The following is a 20,967-nucleotide window of genomic DNA, read 5'->3' on the forward strand; positions in this document are numbered from 1 at the left end:
AACGGTTACTTGAAACTGTGTACATGTATGCAAAAAAGTTGGCATAGTTGATGTTTCAAGAACTGAAGAGAATAAATAAATATATTTTATTCCATTGTTTCAACACAAAATTATCAAAACAGGCATTATTGATTATTGAAGGCATATATTGTATTATATTATTTCCCCAACTACTTTATCAAAAAGTATTTTTGCATCTGTCTTTATCATGACCACCGCACAGCAACAGCATCAGATTTTTTTATTTAGATTGAGCAGTTGCTGGTAAAGGGCAATACCCAGCATGTGTGGTCGCCTGATACACACAGTCTCAGTCACCTGCAAGTCAACATACATGAAATCTGCATTCTGTGAGAACTCACCAACACTTCACCAAAACTTCAGAATAACATACTGCTGTACACTGTCATTTTCACTCAAAGTATTGAAATATATACAAAATATATTAAAATATATAGGCCTATTAAAATATAACTTGCAGGAACTGAATTTTTGTATTACCTGAAACGATACCCATAAACAAACGGAACAGGCTTTGTGAAACACCAACTGTGAACACAATAAATCTTGATAGTAAAATCAGCCAGCACCATAAAACACATGATTATGACCTTTGGTCTATGAGGAACACCTGACATTAAGTCTTCAGGGCCTTGGCTATTTTTACTGTAGTTTCAATACCTACAGTAAAATGGCAATAGCTAGTTTTAAGTGAGATAATGATTGATGGTCATTTGAATGTAGCGTTTTTCTAGGCCTCACATTTGACCAGTTTAGATGGGATCTGTAGGAACAGCCTTAACAGTGTAGTAGTAGTCTAGTAACTTGTTTTTTACTTACTGCAGGTACATGTACTGTGCTGCCTTGATGTATTGTTTGATATACCTGATTTTTCGATTGTAACTCTTTTCCAGGAGAAACTAGGAAGGATTCAATCATGTGTTTTGTTGAATATTTTCACATCGCTCTGTAGCAGAGCCCCCACATATGAATTATGGCCCCTCGCCCCCGATCTTGCAACATGTTAGTGAAAGTTATATTGTTGATGAGAAGATGAAGCAGAACCATCAGGGCATGGAAATATATAAAAATGGGGAAATATTAATGCAACCACTTATACATTATATAGGCTATTCTAAATTAATTAATTATTAATTAATTATTTTGTAGAAAGATGTTTTCACTTTGTAAATTATTCTAAAAAAATACTAATTCAATTCCAATTCCAAGATTCCATTTACAAAGTCAGTTATCCAAGGGGGTGAACACTTTTTATATGCACTATATGACTCTTTTGACTGGATGCACAGAAGAGCGTGCACGAAAGGCTCTTCCATTTGAACTTTTATTTCCAGTGGAGCGTTAACTGTGTTGTGACGGCATCTTCTGTTATATTCGGCTCCTTACCTCTTCACGCCGACACTGAATATCTTGTTTGCCCAATGATAACAATTTTATGTCCTTCTGTATCGTAACGTGCTGATTTACTAGGTGCAACACCGAACCGGGTGCATAGACACTAATTACATTAACAATAGCAACAGGTTCAAATACACTTGCCTCTACCGGAAACAAACAAGACAAAAGAAAATCTTTTGTGCACGTAGCTTGTACTTGAAATGAAGAATTTGATTCTGGTAACTACTGTACATTTTGGTAACACTCAATTTGTGGGATTTGCACAAGCATGAAGGATTTGTGAAGTTGTAACAGTTGTGTTCTGTTCACAGGACATAAAAAAATCATATTGACCTCAAATATACTGAGAAACATTTGTGATTTGGCTACAACACAATACAACATCTATTGCAACATGTGCTCAAGAGTTTTGCACCAAATATACCTCCATATCTTGGTGCATTTTGGAAAGTAAGTGTTCCAGAGAAAGAGTGAACAGCAGTTTGCATTGAGGCTGCTCCTATTTGTTGGGGAAGATGCTGGTGTCCTCTAAAACACTTGGGCCCGGCAGCGATAGGTATAGTGGGAAGCTACATCAAGTCAGGGACTCTGAGATGGGGGAGACCTCTCTGGTGACGTGAAATTGAATAAACCAATCACACACAACCAGTGTTAAATCTTTTATTAATGAACTTCAAACTGACTGCCCGCTTTGTGCGGCCGACTTCGCTCTGGCCATAAATGCTGTCACCCTTAGTGCTCTGCACACAGCGCATGATGCATGTGATGGGTGAAGTGGGCAAAGTCCAGCATGTGTGTGTGGCCATATGACAGATTAATCATTTCTTACTTTATGATGGTATTCATTTAAGATATTCAGTTGCTTACACTTGATTAAATTTCACAGTTATCTGCAAAGAGAACCAGATGATTTGTTTAACTGAAATACAGTCACTTAACATACCAATTCGTCAGTCAGCCCTCTGACAGATTGACACTATAGCCTTAACATAGTACTACTCATTGATGACTGAGTGTTCGGTTGAATATAGAATCCATTGAGGTCTGCTGGTTTAAGGCAGCACCTGGGTAGGAAAGCTGTTTAAGGTCATAAATTGGTAGCTTATTTTCTAAAGCTCAAAGTTGAGAGAAAAAGTAAGTAGCACCTGCATTGAGGCAGTGAGAGTGCAAAATCCTTGTGCTCCAGAGAGCAACAGAATGCTCTCTGCGTAAATCTTTCAAGTGTAGGATTAATTCTTTAAAAAGGAAGTATCTCTTTTACAGATTTTTTATATCATAACATTTATGGATCACATTTTTTTTTTTTAAATCCTAAACTGATACACACATTCAATTCTTCATATCAACTGCAAAACGTCATAATAACCTACACTGTCCATCAGACAATGAGTCATTCACTGAAAGTTAAAGTTAAAGTAACTTGCAGATACTGAATTATTTATGACCTTGGCTATTTTTTGTGCTATACTTTGAAGCTCTTATCTTGGTCATTGTAAGGCCCTTTAATCTTACATGTCACATCTGGACAGGCTATATCTGGGGGTGGGGGGTGCTGTCAACTTTTGATTGACATGGAAAACAAATTAATTATTTTTGAGGTGCTGTTATCACACTTTAATTTCACTTTGTGGGTGGACGCCTCTGCTTGGGGCTACACTGACTGGATACCTCCTCACATTTCCACTTATGAACAAGATATGCCAGTCTGCTGATACACTTAAAGGTAGGGTAGAAGATCCTGGAAAACGATTCCAGCAGAGCTGCATTTTGAAAATACACAGGTCAAAAGTCCCAACCCCTTTCTTCAGACTTCCCTCGAAGTCAGGACTCCAGAGTACAGGAACGTGCAATGTTTGTTCACGAGCGGGAGGGAGGAGCAGATTGCAGTTTGATACTAGATGCCTCAGAATCCAATCATCATTTACAGTCCGTTCAGTATAATTGGATAGTGTTTTTCCTGGATTGTCCGTTCTAGAGGCCACTAAAACTTTTCATTTTTGTGTCAAAACTTTTAATTTAATGGTTGCAATGGGGGTGTGAAGAGTATTTCAAGCAATATGTTCCATAAAAATGCTCCAGAGAGCATACTCCAAACATCTCCTACCCCACCTTTAATACGTAACAATTTAACTTCCAATTTGAAACTACCAACAACAAAGTCAGACTTAGGCATCACTTTTTACTGACATCATTCTGAGATCATAGGGTGTGTCCAAAATGAGAAGATCTCCTGCCTTCCAAAACAGCATTCAGTGGCTTCTAATATTCTTTAGAACATCTCTGCTTCAACTCTCATTGAATAAAGGTAGTCAGTGATTGCAAAGGACGTCACGGTTGTTTATATTGTTGTTTATATTTAAACAAATGCTTTTTTCTCAAACAAATTATACCAGGGAGGTTGCTCAACAAATCGGTATGGGTTTGAAATTGCGTACAATCATCATCCCACATAATCACATACTGTAAATATTTCCATAGCTATGACTGCTTTTAAATCATAGAGCAACATCAAATTCTGATGGGAAACAATCAGTTTAATCTGAACTGAAGAGGGATAGCATACACCAGCATGTCTGGCCCCTATATTCAATACAAACTGTTATAATGTTTATATTTATTAATGCACATACTGTACATTACATCACAATTAAAGAATGCATGTTAAATATAATCAAAATAAAAGGTTTATCAGAACATGCATATTGTTGACAATTGTAGTCAAAAAGGATTATATGTCTTACATGTGTTTCTTAATGGCAACCTTGGATTTTTTTTCTTAATGACAGTCTTTTATTTAAGAGGTCTTGACAGAAATTTAAGTGATTGCAGTTTGCACATTTAAACACAAGTGAAGATATTCGAGTTTAAGACAACAACATAGAAGCAGTGGTTATGTACACAGCAGTTAAACATCTAAATATTTGAATAGTACTTCTCCGTAGCATGAGGCTATTGAAATACAGTATGTACATTATGTACCATTTGGATTATAAATAAGATTATATGAGATCAGTAACATTATGAGAGATTTAAAATGATTTCTTGAATTTTGAATTCAGTGTGGGTCTCCTCAGAATCCCTAGGAGTGTCAAAGAATTCTTCCATTGATTCAAATGATTTATCACTGGAGTGTGCTGCATTTGGTACGGTGTTTTGAGCCTGGTTCAAAAGCCTGTATTCCACCAAAAACTGGTCTACTGTACCAATTCCAAGGTTTTGCCATAGCTGCTTTCTGTTGCAAAGACAGGTCTGTCAAGGGTGCTTTCCTTTTCCGTTGTGTTTCATTCATGATCTGCTTATGCTTGGCTCGTCATTGCATTCAGTTGTGGTCATCACTAAAGGCACAAGCAGCGTTTTCAGGCAGTTCTGGAGACTCAGGGGAAGAATCTTTTGGTTGTGTGTTTCAGAAAACCCAGAATTCTCTTCATTCTTTGATGAGGAAGTTGGTTGGTTGGTTTTCCCATCAGTGGGAACATCACTTGTCGTCTTTACATCAACTTAATCAGTATCATCACTGTTTCTTGTGCCAGAAGGTCCAATATTCTCTTCCTTAATTGATGGAGTTGGATTTGTATCTGTACAGGGTGTTTCCTCAGTGTGTGATACATTTTGGTCTCCACTTGAATCATAACGCGCGGTTCAGGGGTGGTGTGTGGGTTCGCCTGGGGGGGGGGCATTGTGGGTGGGTGGATGTTGCGTGCATGGTGGGTGGGTGGATGTTTGCATGCGTGGTGGACGATGTGCGGGATGCCTCTTCGGGTTTAACTGGGTAACCTATTCCTACGCACCTGTCCCCACAAAAGAGGTGTGTAAAAGCGTTTTGTAAACCCTCTATAGTATAACCATTTATATCACCATTGATATACTTATTAATACTTAATATGACTTACAGCAATACTAACACACTCTATTTCTCTTCCCTTTCCCCTATACCTCACCTGTGAGGTAAACCATTACCAGCCATCAACCATCTCTGTGCCTGTCCCTCATCACACCTGAAGTCACATCCCTCTGACTGCCCTACCATCGCCATTGCCTTCGCCATCCCTATGACTGCCCTACCATCGCCTGCTGTGGTTCCCTGCCCGAATCTTTGGCCCTCAGATCTCAGCGACCCATCACCTTCCGAAATAACTAATGGATTACTAATGGACAATTTATTCCCTACACTGGACTATTTGAACGTTCATTGTCATTGTAACTTTCAAACTACAAATGACTGTACTGTAACTGACCCAAGGCAGATGGGTTGGGCCCTTGAGTCGTGGGTCTGTCTGAGGTTTCTTCCTACAAACCGGATTCCAAAAAAGTTGGGACACTAAACAAATAGTGAATAAAAACTGAATGCAATGATGTGGAGATGGCAAATGTCAATATTTTATTTGCAATAGAACGTAGATGACAGATCAAAAGTTTAATCCGAGTAAATGTATCATTTTAAAGGAAAAATATGTTGATTCAAAATTTCATGGTGTCAACAAATCCCAAAAAAGTTGGGACAAGTAGCAATAAGAGGCTGGAAAAAGTAAATTTGAGCATAACGAGGAGCTGGAAGACCAAATAACACTAATTAGGTCTGTTGGCAACATGATTGGGTATAAAAAGAGGTTCTCAGAGTGGCAGTGTCTCTCAGAAGCCAAGATGGGTAGAGGATCACCAATTCCCACAATGTTGCGCAGAAAGATAGTGGAGCAATATCAGAAAGGTGTTACCCAGCGAAAAATTGCAAAGACTTTGCAGTTATCATCATCAACTGTTCATAATATCATCCGAAGATTCAGAGAATCTGGAACAATCTCTGTGCGTAAGGGTCAAGGCCGTAAAACCATACTGGATGCCCATGATCTCCGGGCCCTTAAACGACACTGCACCACAAACAGGAATGCTACTGTAAAGGAAATCACAGAATGGGCTCAGGAATACTTCCAGAAACCATTGTCAGTGAACACAATCCACCGTGCCATCCGCCGTTGCCAGCTGAAACTCTACAGTGCAAAGAAGAAGCAATATCTAAGCAAGATCCACAAGCTCAGGCGTTTTCACTGGGCCAGGGATCATTTAAAATGGAGTGTGGCAAAATGGAAGACTGTTCTGTGGTCAGACGAGTCACGATTCGAAGTTCTTTTTGGAAATGTGGGACGCCATGTCATCCGGACCAAAGAGGACAAGGACAACCCAAGTTGTTATCAACGCTCAGTTCAGAAGCCTGCATCTCTGATGGTATGGGGTTGCATGAGTGCGTGTGGCATGGGCAGCTTGCATGTCTGGAAAGGCACCATCAATGCAGAAAAATATATTCAGGTTCTAGAACAACATATGCTCCCATCCAGACGTCATCTCTTTCAGGGAAGACCCTGCATTTTTCAACAAGATAATGCCAGACCACATTCTGCATCAATCACAACATCATGGCTGCGTAGGAGAAGGATCCGGGTACTGAAATGGCCAGTCTGCAGTCCAGATCTTTCACCTATAGAGAACATTTGGCGCATCATAAAGAGGAAGGTGCGACAAAGGAGGCCCAAGACGATTGAACAGTTAGAGGCCTGTATTAGACAAGAATGGGAGAGCATTCCTATTTCTAAACTTGAGAAACTGGTCTCCTCAGTCCCCAGACGTCTGTTGAGTGTTGTGAGAAGAAGGGGAGATGCCACACAGTGGTGAAAATGGCCATGTCCCAACTTTTTTGGGATTTGTTGACACCATGAAATTTTGAATCAACATATTTTTCCCTTAAAATGATACATTTTCTCAGTTTAAACTTTTGTTCCATGATTTATATTCTATTCTGAATAAAATATTAGAAGTTGGCACCTCCACATCATTGCATTCAGTTTTTATTCACGATTTGTATAGTGTCCCAACTTTTTTGGAATCCGGTTTGTATGTATCTCCAATTCTAGGGAGTTTTTCCTTGCCCCTGTTACTCATGGGCTCTCTTTGAATGTCTAACACTCTGTAAAGCGCCTTGAGACATGTGTAATGTATTGGTGCTCTATAAGCGACATTAAATTAAATTAAACCTGCATGTTCGTTTCCTCCATCAGTGCAGGAGGAAAGCCCAGGGTCCTTTTCCTCCTTTGATACAGCAGTTGGTTCCTTAAAGGTGGGGTGTTTTACATCTGTACAAGGTTTTGCTCCAGTATCTGGTACATGTTGGTTTCCACTTGATTGCTCTGTTTCTAACTTATTTTCATCCTTTGACGCAGCAGCATGTTTGCTTCAGTGTCTGGTACATTTTGGTTTCCACTTGATTGCTCTGTTTCTAACTTATTTTCATCCTTTGACGCAGCAGCATGTTTGCTTCAGTGTCTGGTACATTTTGGTTTCCACTTGATTGCTCTGTTTCTAACTTATTTTCATCCTTTGACGCAGCAGCAGGTTTTGCTTCAGTGTCTGGTACATTTTGGTTTCCACTTGATTGCTCTGTTTCTAACTTATTTTCATCCTTTGACGCAGCAGCAGGTTTTGCTTCAGTGTCTGGTACATGTTGGTTTCCACTTGATTGCTCGGTTTGTAACTTATTTTCATCCTTTGATGCAGCAGTTGGTCCCTTGAGGGCAGCGTGTCGTTCTTGTGTTGACGGTGTTACTTCACCATCTGGTGAAATCGCGCCTACACCTGAACTTAGGTTCACCACAGGCACACTAAGGCCATCTTTAGGATTCCCAGGCTGTTTGGGACAATCAGAAGAGGAACCGTTTTGTTGGTGTATTTCATCAGTGGAGCAAGGCCCAGCATCCTTTTCCTCATTTCTTACTGATGGTACAGATGGTTTGTTATCTGTTGTCATAACCTTTGCTTCCCATATCCGCTTTGCTTTATTGTAATCACATAGACTCTCGTCAATGTTCCTATTGATGGAAGGGGTATCTGCATGATGGCGTGCTCCATTGTGCTCCTCAGGAGACTGCAGATCTTTCTCATTTCCTGCAGAGGTTAGTCCTACCTTTTCTTCTGTATGTTCATTTGCATCATGCCCTGTTGAAAGCATTCAGATATAAGTAGTGTGCATTTTAATAATGGTTTTATCATTTCATTCATGGAGTCATTTCTACATATCAAATCAGATACGACTTATTGATACCTTTGGTTTTCCTCTTGTGGCAGAAAAAGACTCCTACAACTGCAACTGCAACTCCAACCCCAAGTACACCACATAATGCACCAATGATGGTATGACGATTCCCTTCGTTTTCTGTTGTTATGGCTGGTTCTGAACCATAACATAAAATGGAGGCAGACAACAGAATTAACGTTAACTGAGAGGTATGTTATTTAAAGTAATCAAAGTTAATAAATATATGTAATCAAAAGTCTAAGGGAAAGAAAGATAAATGTAATGTACAGATGGTACGGGTTGAGAATGCTCCTTTCTTTCCCGCACATCGGGACTCCCGAAGCATCGGGAAAACTGCAACCGCAAGGGGGCAACATAGACCGCCCTAATAATATGAAGGTTCGGCTCATGGAAAAACCCGAGGACACCGCGCTGGTGACAAGCGGAGAAAAGAGACATGACGCTCGGCATGTTAGATTGCAGTTGCAGAGTTTTCGAATGTTTACAGCCTACCTCACAGCTCTCTCACTCGACGTAGCCTATAACTCAGTCAGTCCAGCAGAGATGCCAGAGCAACGTTTTGGTCAATGGAGGGGGAGAGAAATGCTCCGCATATCCGTCTCATTTAATCATTAAAATGAAAGTGATGACTGGCGAAATTAATCAAACGACGTTTCAATAAACCATTGTTGAAATGAATGAAAATGGTTTTAGAAAATCGCCTATAGGCCTATCAGAAGGAAATAGCCTTCAATTCAACCTGAAATACTCGAAAGGCAACCTTAGATTAATTCATGAATTCATTACGGTTAGCCTACAAGACCGCATTTCCGTGTATAGGCTATTTTAAAACGGAGGCATGTTCATTTTAACCGGCGACGCTGGGTAGCCTACATGTACCCAGCACTTGTTATCACAGATTTTGTCCCCACCACTTTTGACGACTGAAAATAGAATGTATTTAACAGAAATCTCTTTAATACATGCCTATGCTTGTCACTTTACTTATAACCGTAGGCTACATGCATGGAGAAGATCGCGCATTTTGTAACATTGTAACAATGGATGGTCAGATATGCGATAGGGCAGTGAGGGTGATTCATTGTAACCATCGACTAGGAGGCCTAGCTCCGCAATATAAGTTTCTAGCAACGTATGTATCGTATGCATGTTCATGTTGATTCAGAGATAGGCATAGACTACCATAGGCTGCTGGGCGTCAAGCTATATGACAGCATTTTATCATGTGGTGAATTAATAACTAACGTCAGTTTAACATGTCAGAACTTTTGATCGGCGTTTCAAGTCCATGGCGCGAATAAAGCATAATGATGTTAAAAATCGAGCTGTGGCGCAACTGGTTGGAGCATGTTCAACGTACGCCAGCGATCGCGGTTCGAAACCCACTCGAAGAACCTCACCGGAACTCATCAAGAGAAAAGTTGTCGATTTATTAAAAAATGAAAGATTTCTGTTTTGCGATCTTTTTTATGTTTGCGATGTCTGCTGAAAAGAAAAGTTAATAGCCTATGTGAATTCGTGGTTCAGCGCACACTCACGCACATTTTTACATTGACGAGTCGGGCTCAGGTGTCTGTCGAGAGAGAAGAGGGAGAGGCAGTCGTCCTCAGTGCCACATAGGTAGGCTATAATGTAGTGAACTGGTTAGACGAGTGTGGGGGAGGGGGCATGATCGCACAAGACAATTGCTCTTCATGAAATGGATCTCACATACGGCTGTCGATTTTTAAATGTAGCCTAGGCCTACTACACCACTTGCGAAATCGGACGTGGCACATAGCCTAATTATTAGGCTACTGGATTTGATATAGCAAATCCATGGACTTTGTTCATCCTATATATACAATAAGTATAAAATCCGACAATCCAAAACGATAACGAGATCTCCCAGAAACGAAAAACAAGTTTGTTGAGTAGCCTAGTCCTTCCAACAATCTCAGCTTTTGCGTTTGATAGATAAAAGGCATCCTGTCCTGCTGTATTCCAATGAGAAAAAAAAACATCCAAGGTATAGGGTCACGGTAATGCAGAATGCATGAATCTCTCTCTCTATATATATATATATAGACCTGGCTTTTTACCAAATGGCGAACCTCGAAAATTATTTAAGATATAGAGCCGTGTCCATTACGCACTACAGTTATTTTTTAGGCTATTGTTTTATTTGAGTGTTTTTGTCTACCATGGCAAACATAGTTGAAACGTTCGCTCTAAACTTATGTATTGTTTTAAGAGAATATGCTAATGATAATAGACCGTGAGCCAGGGCCTCAAATTTTGGAAACCGTTACCGAAAAGGTGGCAAAGGCTACCATACCTTTCCTGAAAGCTTGGAATCTCAGCTTTCCAGTGATGTATGATGGCCATCTGACAAGAGTAGCTGTTTTGAGTTATGACACATAATGTAAACTATAGGTTGAAGAAATAATGCGTATAAATCAAGGAGAACACTGACCAATCTGATCATGATATTGGACATATAGGAATATTTTATTTTGTTATGTTTGGTATCATTTTAAAGGGGAGACTCTGGGCTTTCATTTAAATCATTTAGTGAACATTTTGGATAAGTACAGCCAACCCTGGAGCTCTTCAAACCTTTAATCACACACATTTTCCTGCCATTTCCGCCTAGGTCATCTTTTGTCTTTTAATCCTGTGGCACCAGGGAGCATCAGAGAAACAAAATTCAAACACTGAAATACTGGCATGACCCTAAGGGTTCAGAAAATGTATAATTTACCCATACTATCTGATTTGGAGGGGGTGATTTTCAGTCTTATATCAGACATGGCGTTTTTTCAAAGACAGAAATAGTGTACTATTATCCATAGGCTAATTTGTTGATATGTCGAGTTGAAAGTCTGAGGTAAATATTTTGTTAAAGTTGTTATTCTGCACTTTTAGATAGTTCAAAAGGTCCTTAATACATATTTTATACAATTTTAATACATATTTACATGAAAAAATGAATGCCTTGTTCTCAGGCAAGAAAATACTGGTAAATAGGGTACTTTTTTTTTTATATATATATATCACCACAAAACTTTCCCAGTTTATCACAAAGATTAAGAAAAGTATTGCTTGTATTGCAGGTTTTCTTAAAAGTAATGACTAAATATGCAAATGAGGATTAATTTCTGAAATAGGCTAGCCTGGGTGTTCCCGTCCTGCCTTGCGCTGTGATTTCATTCATGCTGCTAAGGCAGTCTGGAGACTACCGCCCTAATTTTTGCCTGAGATAGGGGACCAATCACAGAACAGACGGGAAAGCAAGACGATGATCAGCTATGCACAGATGCATTTGATAGACATCCGTGGTGCCCAATGAACGGATCTGGGCATTTTTTCAAATACAAAAACATTAACGTCTGGTTGCCAGACCAAGTCTCATTTGAGAAGTGGTAGGTGCTAGCCAGGCTAAAAATAGGCGCTAATTTGTAGAAATGTTCAAACTTGACATGTATATATTGAGAGAGAATATGGCCCTTAGGAAGAGGATAATCAGTCTTGAAAAACCAACCGTTGGCGTTGGAGCTTCATGACAGGTTGTTGCAAAACAAATCCATCGAGATGTGAAGCATCTCAATTACGACCAGCCATGGTGACCTCTACGAACAGAGTTGGACTCCGATTCCTCTGTGCCTTCTTCTGTGAAGTCATTGCTATCTTGTTTTTACCAAGCACTGATGAGAAGGAACAACGACTAAGAGACTCATTTGGCATGGATCTACTGTAGTGTATGCCATATCTCATGGCAAAGTGAAGACTTCCAAGCATATCCTTTTGACTTATGCTGTGAAGTCGCTTACTGGTAATGTCAATCTCATCAGAATATTACTAATACTAATAGATTTAGTCATTGTGTACCCTACAGTATGCTAGAGGAAATTGACATCTCACTATGCGTGCACAAGCTAGGACAGGATGGTGGGGTTACTCCAGACCAAGTGAAGCCATATGTGCCCACAGCTCTAGCCTAGGACAATATTGACAGGCTGGAAGAGCCACTTACAGGCCGTGGAACATCCCATAGGGTCAATGGTATAGCAGTGCAGCCTCGGATGTTAAGTCCTAGGTGTGGTCCTCCAACTAGATCCTATGTTGAGGTCAAGACAGATATCTGTGCTGATGCTTTGAAGAACTCCTTATGGTTGCAGACTGCACTCTGTCACAAATCAAAGCGTCCCTAGCTGGACAGGTTACAACATCTTAGCATCAAACTCTGTGGATGTTATTCCCAGTGTTTTCAGCTATCTGCCAACCATCAATGCCCCGGCCAGACTGATGGGAACTGTTCATGAGCTTCTCTTTCAAAGTAAAAAAACCTTCCTTACGCATTAGCATGTCAGTTGCCTTTTATCAGGCTCTCTACTGTAAAGTTACAGAAATTCTGTGGGCACATAGAGACAGGTTTCCCAACATTGTGCCAAGACTTGGAGTCTTCCACACCATCTGTATGTTCTTGGGAGTGATTGGGAAGTGCTTCCAGGCTGCAGGCCTAAGGAATATGCATTGAATCTGGAGCTGTGGCCGAGGGATCTGCAAGTGGTGTTAGTACAATAGATCTCTGAGATTCCATAAAATCATGTGTGAATCCCTCCCTAAGCTAGTCTGGAATCAGTTTCACCAGTGGCTCACAAATAACCATCCTGATGCCCACGGTCTCCTAGATATCCTGCCCCTAGACTTGAGTGTCTTTTCTGAGGTTATATCATCAACCACTGTAGAAGAATCACTTGACTGTACAGTCTTCAGAAAGGTCCATCAGTACTTCTGTGAATTCCTGCAGCATCTCAGGTCTCAGCAAGGTCTACTGGCCAGCTTTTGGATGTCATATATTGACATGGTGGAGGTTGTACTAAACCTTGTGAGGGCATCATGTTAAGGAAACTGGGCATTGCACATGGCTAGCATTCGATCAATCATCCCCTGGACCTTTGCCTATGATAATCTGAATTATGCAAGGTCACTCACTGCTTACTACTCAGAGATGAGCCACATTGAACATGAGAAATCAGATCTTTACATCTTCTCTAGGCTTTTCGGCCTAGCTGAGTGCAACAAACACATTTGGCAGGGTTCTGATTGACCAGGCCCTAGAGGGACACTCAGACAGCTTGAGGCACAAAAGGGTTCAGCTTGAAGGCCCAGCAGCTGTCTCAAGATATTAAATTTCTGCTGAGTACAAAAGCACTTACCTGTCTATATTGAAAAGCTCCCTGGGACTCCAACAAAGTGACTATTCTCACAAGGACCTTGGACAAAGCAGAATTGCCAAAGATGAACACATTACAAGCACTGTGGATCTGATGGATTCTAGTTGGATAAGTCAATTTGCAGGTGGTGAGTCCCTCATGTCTCTGTCTACTGGAAGTACAGCACCAGCAGATGTTGCTGAAGACCTCCTGAATGCACACACCATTGGCAATAATGCCTACAGAACCTTCTCTGCTAAGCGTGTTGAGAATAATCCTCCTGCAAAGCAGTTCCATGCACCACTCTCCAAGATGAAACTGAAAACGTTCTCCTAAATGCAGGGAAAGGCAAAGACATGCAAAACTGGGAATAAAGAAGATATCCTCAAAGCTGATAATCGAATATTTGCTCAGATGGTAGCCTACTGACTGCACAGAGTAGACAGCTCACCTGTGTAATAGATGGCATGGCACTTGTTCAGAAGTTGAACGGTGATGGCAAGACATTTGTTGATATTGCAGACTATGCCTTGTCCACTGTGCAAGCTGAAGCAAGTCACAGCACCCGTGTTGACATTGTTTTTTATGTACACTATATTGCCAAAAGTATTCGCTCACCTGCCTTGACTCACATACGAGTTGAGGTCAGGACTCTGTGCAGGCCAGTCAAGTTCATCCACACCAAACTCTGCCATCCACACTTTTATGGACCTTGCTTTGTGCTCTGGTGTACAGTCATGTTGGAACAGGAAGGGGCCACCCCCGAGCAGGGCTTGGTCCCTTAGTTCCAGTGAAAGGAACCCTGAATGCTTCAGAATTAACTAAGAGATTTTGGACAATTCCATGCTCCCAACTTTGTGGGATGTTTGGGGATGGCCACTTCCTGTTCCAACATGACTGGCCTGGACAGAGTCCTGACCTCAACCCAATAGAACACCTTTGGGATGAATTAGAGCGGATCCTGAGAGCCAGACGCCTCGTCCAACCACAGTGTGTGACCTCACAAATGCGCTTCTGAAAGAATGGTAAAAAAATCCCATAAACACACTCCTAAACCTTCCCAGAAGAGTTGAAGCTGTTATAGCTGCAGAGTCGACCGATGTCATAATAAACCCTATGGATCAAGGATGGGATGTGACTGAAGTTCATATGTAAGTCAAGGTAGGTGAGCAAATACTTTGGGCAATATAGTGTATATAATGAGGCTTCTATCAAACACTTGGAGAGAGTGGCCAGAGGTGCAGACTCCGGCACAGAGGTCAAACAGATCACTGCATGGCACAGTTCAACAATGTAAGAAATTCCTACAAAGCAACAAAACAAACCTTGCCACCTTCTTGCTCAAGGATTGGGGCAAAGAACAGTCTAGAACAAGATTTTTCGGTGAAAAGGTTCTGTACACTACAACCAAAGATTACAAGGTGACCCAACAGGGAGTGCACAAGGTAGCAGACCTGTCGTCCACTCATAAAGAGGCTGAAACCTGTATGCTACTCCATGCTTGCCATGCTTCAAGGACTGATCACAAACCTGTCATCCTTGTGACACTGATGTCTTGGTGATAAGAATGGCTACCAGTGACACACTCACATGTGGCCTGTTCCTGAGGACAGGGACAAAGAATCGCACCAGCTACATAAACATCTCACAACTCACTTATGGTCTGGGTTCACAGGTGTGTCAGGCTTTGCCTGGTTTACACGTATACACAGGCTGCGACACTGTAAGTGCATTTGCTGGCTGTGGTAAAGTGTCAGCCCTAAAACTTCTTCAGAAGAATGAAAACTTCTGTGAGACCTTTCAGAAGGTTGGGGCAGACTGGCAATGACACCTGAGTTGTATGCAGCCTTACAGGAGTTCACATGTCAAATGTACAGCTCCAAGTCCATAATCAGGCATTTACCTCCATGCTCAGATTCTCTCAGGAAGCACGGTCTCAGAGCTAACCATCAAGGTGCTATCTGGAGAAGATGCATCGAGAACAACCCTGAAGTTCCTTCCCCAGTTGAGCATGGGTGGTCTAGAGTGGACCAAGATGGTGACTTGCAGCTCTCCATAGACTGGCAAAAACCCGAAGGATGACTTTGCTGAACAATCGTATTCCTCTGATGAGGATTCCGACGAGGAGTTTGATTAGTGTTGTGGCCTTGAATGATGCAATCTGTGCGAGAATGTCATAAAATGTCATTGACCATGCCTAAAGGTCATGACCTTGACCTTTTACAGTAATGGCAATGTCATAATTGTGTTTACCACATCTCAAAATATAGGAATCCATGTCATTTTGTTAATTGTTATGTTTTCTGCTTAATTTATAATATTATTTCCTCAAACGCCATGTCTGATATAAGACTGAAAATCACCCCCTCCAAATCAGATAGTATGGGTAAATTATACATTTCCTGAATCCTTAGGGTCATGCCAGTATTTCAGTGTTTGGATTGTGTTTCTCTGATGCTCCCTGGTGCCACAGGATTAAAAGACAAAAGATGACTTAGGCGGAAATGGCAGGAAAATGTGTGTGATTAAAGGTTTGAAGAGCTCCAGAGTTGGCTGTACTAATCCAAAATGTTCACAAAAGGATTTAAATGAAAGCCCAGAGTCTCCCCTTTAAAATGATACCAAACATAACAAAATAAAATATTCCTATATGTCCAATATCATGATTAGATTGGTCAGTGTTCTCCTTGATTTATACACATTATTTCTTCAACCTATAGTTTACATTATGTGTCATAACTCAAAACAGCTACTCTTGTCAGATGGCCATCATACATCACTGGAAAGCTGAGATTCCAAGCTTTCAGGAAAGGTATGGTAGCCTTTGCCACCTTTTCGGTAACGACCAACCCCTCTGGCTCACGGACTATAATGGCACTTTGTAAAAACAACAAATTCTTAGGATTTGTCCTCTCACCTGCAGCAGGCCCATTCAAAAGCCCATCCACCTCATTTGCATTTGAAAGAGCCAATCACTAAAGTGACACATTTAGTCTGGAAAAAGTAGCAGGCTAGCCTACTTTATGATTTTTTTTGACCCCTCTAATAAATTGCCTATAGGCCTACTACGATATGGAGGAAGGGCTGCCTAACTGTTCCCCCTAAGAGTTTTTTCATAAGATAAAATGTTTACGCTATTTAAGTTTAGGATTTGGTAGACAAGACAACCTCGGAAAAGTTCTTCAGATAAACATTTTTTTTTATTGAATTAAAGTAAAGAAAATGTATCACCGGGGTTTCGGGGCTTGCGAAGGCATTCGTTGATCTTATCGATGCAGTCCTTGCGGCCTGTGTGTTGACAACACAAAGGCCTTCACGTTGTGTGGCAGTGCTTGCTTGCCCTTCGATCCATCCCAGTTGGTGGTTTTGCACCTGTCCCTGAGTTATAGTCTATATCATGTCTATATCATGGGTCTTCAACCGGGGGTCAAGGCGTTCTGCGTGAATTCATTAATCCAACGTTCTCCGCGATGTCATCAAAATGAAACGATAACGATAATCTTGTGTGTTTGTGTTTCCTTGTGTAAGACAAGTTATATTTACACAAGATGCAGAGGCTCTCTGTCTGTATCAGGTTGAGCAAATGAAGCTTTGCCTGAATTTAGCTGAATTTATACCACCAGAGAGGGTTAAAGCGGAGCTTCTCACACTTGAATATTAATTCGCCAATGTGAATGTAACGGTAAACACAGCAACGTTGTATCTAAGACAGCGGCAATATAAACGAAAATGATAGTGGTATAAACGGGATAATCAACTCCGCGCCGTGCGTTTATAGGAAAATAATGCACTGCAATAATGCCTGTGGCGTCGGGACCTTATTAACACTTAAAACATGCATTATTTTCCTAGAAACGCACGGTGCGTCGTTGATTATCCCTTACATATCCACCTTAGTTGACCCTTGTGACATTCATTCTATTATAGGGTGTGACATTCATTCTATATAGCAGTGTGCGTGCGCGTACGTGCATGCATGTAGGCACTAATGACTGACGGTTCAAATGATAGGCATGATTTGAGGTGTGCCAGGTGTGGGGGTCCGTGCTCAGTCTCTCTCACAGCCAAGGGGTCCTTGGGCTGAAAAAGGTTGAAGACCCCTGGTCTATATGAGTAAGCGCTTATGCTCTAACCGCATAATAAAAGAAGCACCTGCATTCCACAGCAGTGCTTATGGCAAGGCTATTAACACCTGTCACTGAGCTATGGACAAGCAGTTATGCTCAAAAATTATCATAATAACAGACACACCTAATTGTATGGCTCTATGTTTAAACACATAAAATTAGCAAGCATTTCCTCCCGATAGCAGCAACGTTTGCTTTCTTTTTCTGTCGGTCCGCGGTTGCTTGGTCAATTGCGCAGCAAATTATCAGATCACCGGACCTAATTTCACTCCATGTCTCGCGGACCAGCAGCAGTCTCCACGTTTCGCGGCCCATAGTTTGAGAAACGCTGCATTAAAGTGTCATTTGGTTGTAGGCTATATGTTTAGCGATTTCTTTGTATGTTTTTCATTGTAGTGTGTGTGCATTGAGTAGTTCCTTAAAATACGGAACAAAGAGCGTCCCGTAGCCTATCTGTTCAATAGCCTACGGAAGAAGACTAACTATTACCTATATATTTCTTATAACGAAACGCGAAGAAAAAATACGAGGACTGACCGTCTCGTTTCTCCGCGTTTCCCCCAATACCATGGCGACAAAGAGAAATAAATATGATTTGACATTTAAGCTGATTGCTGACAAATTTGCCACACAATTCGGGAGAAGCAGCGGATAGGAGCGCCACCACAAGCAAGCACTTCTAGCCCAAATTAACATGGCAACGTTGCCTATGACTAAAGTGTCTAAGTAGGCTAGTCCTACTAATATTACATTTGATTGGTAACATGTTTGTAGCGCGCCAGTTTACCCATCCCCTACATCAAAACAGCTTAGAATCAATCAAAGAATCAGCTGTGTCGGCGTTAGGCTGTAGGCGATTTTCTATAACCATTTTCATTCATTTCAACAATGGTTCATTGAAACGTCGTTTGAATAATTTCGCCAGTCATCACCTTCATTGTAATGATTAAATGAGATTAAGGAGTCGACTATTGACGGATATGCGGTCTTCATCATTTTGAAATGCGGGATGAAACTTTCTGCCACCTGGTGGTTGTTTGGGTACATTGCCTTAGCCTTGAAAAAAATCGTCTTGACGGCCTGCGGGATCTCTTCGGGAGTCCCGCGGGAGAAGGTGCATTCTCAACCCGTACCCACTGTATGTGTGATGCCTGTGTCAGTAATAAGAAAGCAAGAGGGAAATGCAAAGAGATAGTGTCACAGAGATTATGCCTCAATAGCACCCAGTGCCCATAATGAAAGATAGTGCCCAATCACCCTTTGCTTCACCATTAGATCTTGTTATACATTCACTGCTGGTACAGGTGATCTCTGGTTTAGTGACAGGGTCTAGAACAAACAGATACAATGTTACAAAAGTATCCAACGACAAAATATATTAAAGGTCTTAAAAAGTGGAAAAGTTTCACTGCAAAACAGATGTATAGTATCACCTGTGGTTTCCATACATTTCATTTAGTTTCATTGTGAAACTTCTACATTTCCCTCAACATAGTCTCATGAATCAATGCATGAGTAAGGAAGAAAACTAGATGTACCACATAACAGTACACAATATGACCACTGCTCAGTTCTGCACATTCTTTCCACAAAAATAAATGACACTTGTCAACTTTCCTGTATCTCCTATTTGTACAATTTGCATATATCTCCTACTCTTGCAGAGTTTGCTTTTGTGTATAAGTGTGTGTGTGTGTGTGTGTGTGTGTGTGTGTGTGTGTGTGTGTGTGTGCGGTACATCTAGTCGTGCGGTACATCTATTATATGAATGAAACTGTATGTGAGCCATATTAGACTGAGCCTAAATATAATGGAATTTGCCTAACAAACATCTCATGCACAAAGGATTTTGTTATAAGGTGTTGAACAATTAATTTTATTTGCCATTAGGTGAATAAAAGTTGTTGCACTCCACTTACCAATTACTTCAACTATGCGCTGTACACTCGTTAATACTGCACCAAGAAGGACGTCTGCTTCATACTCTCCACTGTCATCGTTGGTTAGTTTTATAATGGTTACATCACCCGTTTCTATGTTCAATTCCGTCCGTCCTATGAATCTTAAATATTCAATAAAATCTGCAGCTTCTCTGTCCCACTCCACCATCTTGTTGCCTTTGTGTTTCCATACAATTTCATCTATCCGTCCTGTCACTTGGGGCTGTAGTGTTATACTCCCATTAGTGGTTCCTCTGATGGTGATTGAGGACCCACCTTGAAGGAAAGGATATACATGTAAGAGATTAATTGAAAATGTCTATATCCATTATGAATGTTTTATAAGTGATTACTTTTTCATGTTAAAAAAACAAGCACATATTTCCTCAGGTGTTTAACATCCAACTATTTTCTAGTTTTGATAAACAAAAGAGACTGTGAGAGAGACTGAGAGAAAGAGTTTGGAGACTGTGATTGTAGGATTTATGTTTGTTCTTGTTGGTCAAATAAGACAAAAAAAAAAAACTAATAACAGACGCCTAATCGTTTTGATGAGAGCCAGCTCAATTGTTGAAAGATAAAACATTGAGCACCGGGAACTTATAGACACAACACTTTTGAGTGTTTTCAAGAATTGATCTCAACATCGTAGCTTTTTGCATGGGTATGGGACCCCATGAGATAGGTGCCCTTTTTGTTTTTTCGCCCCTGCCCTTCAAGAAGTCTGAGCCCGCCACTGCACTTATAAGACCTTTAAGAAGGCACCACATAGTAAATCATATCTCAATGCATGCACACAGTAACTTCAGTACAACAAAAAGTAGAGTCAAATGTGTGTGTGTGTGTGTGTGTGTGTGTGTGTGTGTGTGTGTGTGTGTGTGTGTGTGTGTGTGTGTGTGTGTGTGTGTGTGTGGTTTTTGTTGTGTTATTTAACCGTTTTGAAACTGATGGCATTTCAGCTAAACATTCATTCAACCTTTATTTATTCTCAGAGGTTCATTGAGGGTAGTCCTTATTTTCAATGAAGCTGAAATTACGGTAACAATAAAATAACATGAGAAATACTGTATAATAAGTGTGGTTAATAAAACATAGGTATGCTCTGCTATGCACTAGTAATATTTGGGTATGCTCTGCTACGCACTTATAACATTTGAATGCTCCCAGCTAAACCAGCTCAACAGGATATGGTATTTTGCCAG

At 40.8% G+C, this 20,967-nt stretch overlaps 1 protein-coding gene across 4 annotated transcripts in view; it reads right to left on the bottom strand.

Moving 5' to 3' along the window:
* Positions 1–3,791: 3,791 nt before the first annotated feature.
* Positions 3,792–20,967, bottom strand: part of LOC134061977 (uncharacterized) — a 64,262-nt gene continuing 47,086 nt past the window's right edge. For 2 of the 4 annotated variants that reach the window (XM_062517840.1, XM_062517837.1), the window contains 4 exons: positions 19,745–20,041; positions 19,083–19,154; positions 8,507–8,635; positions 3,792–8,400 (listed from right to left, as the gene is read on the bottom strand). In XM_062517840.1, the coding sequence (XP_062373824.1) occupies positions 20,008–20,041 (34 nt within the window). In that variant the 3' untranslated portion in view covers positions 3,792–8,400; positions 8,507–8,635; positions 19,083–19,154; positions 19,745–20,007. The remainder of the gene's footprint in view (positions 8,401–8,506; positions 8,636–19,082; positions 19,155–19,744; positions 20,042–20,967) is intronic. The other 2 variants (XM_062517838.1, XM_062517839.1) reach the window with 2 other exon arrangements.

This window comes from Sardina pilchardus, chromosome 17, assembly GCF_963854185.1.
Source record: "Sardina pilchardus chromosome 17, fSarPil1.1, whole genome shotgun sequence".
In the NCBI taxonomy this organism is placed as follows: Eukaryota; Metazoa; Chordata; class Actinopteri; order Clupeiformes; family Clupeidae; genus Sardina; species Sardina pilchardus.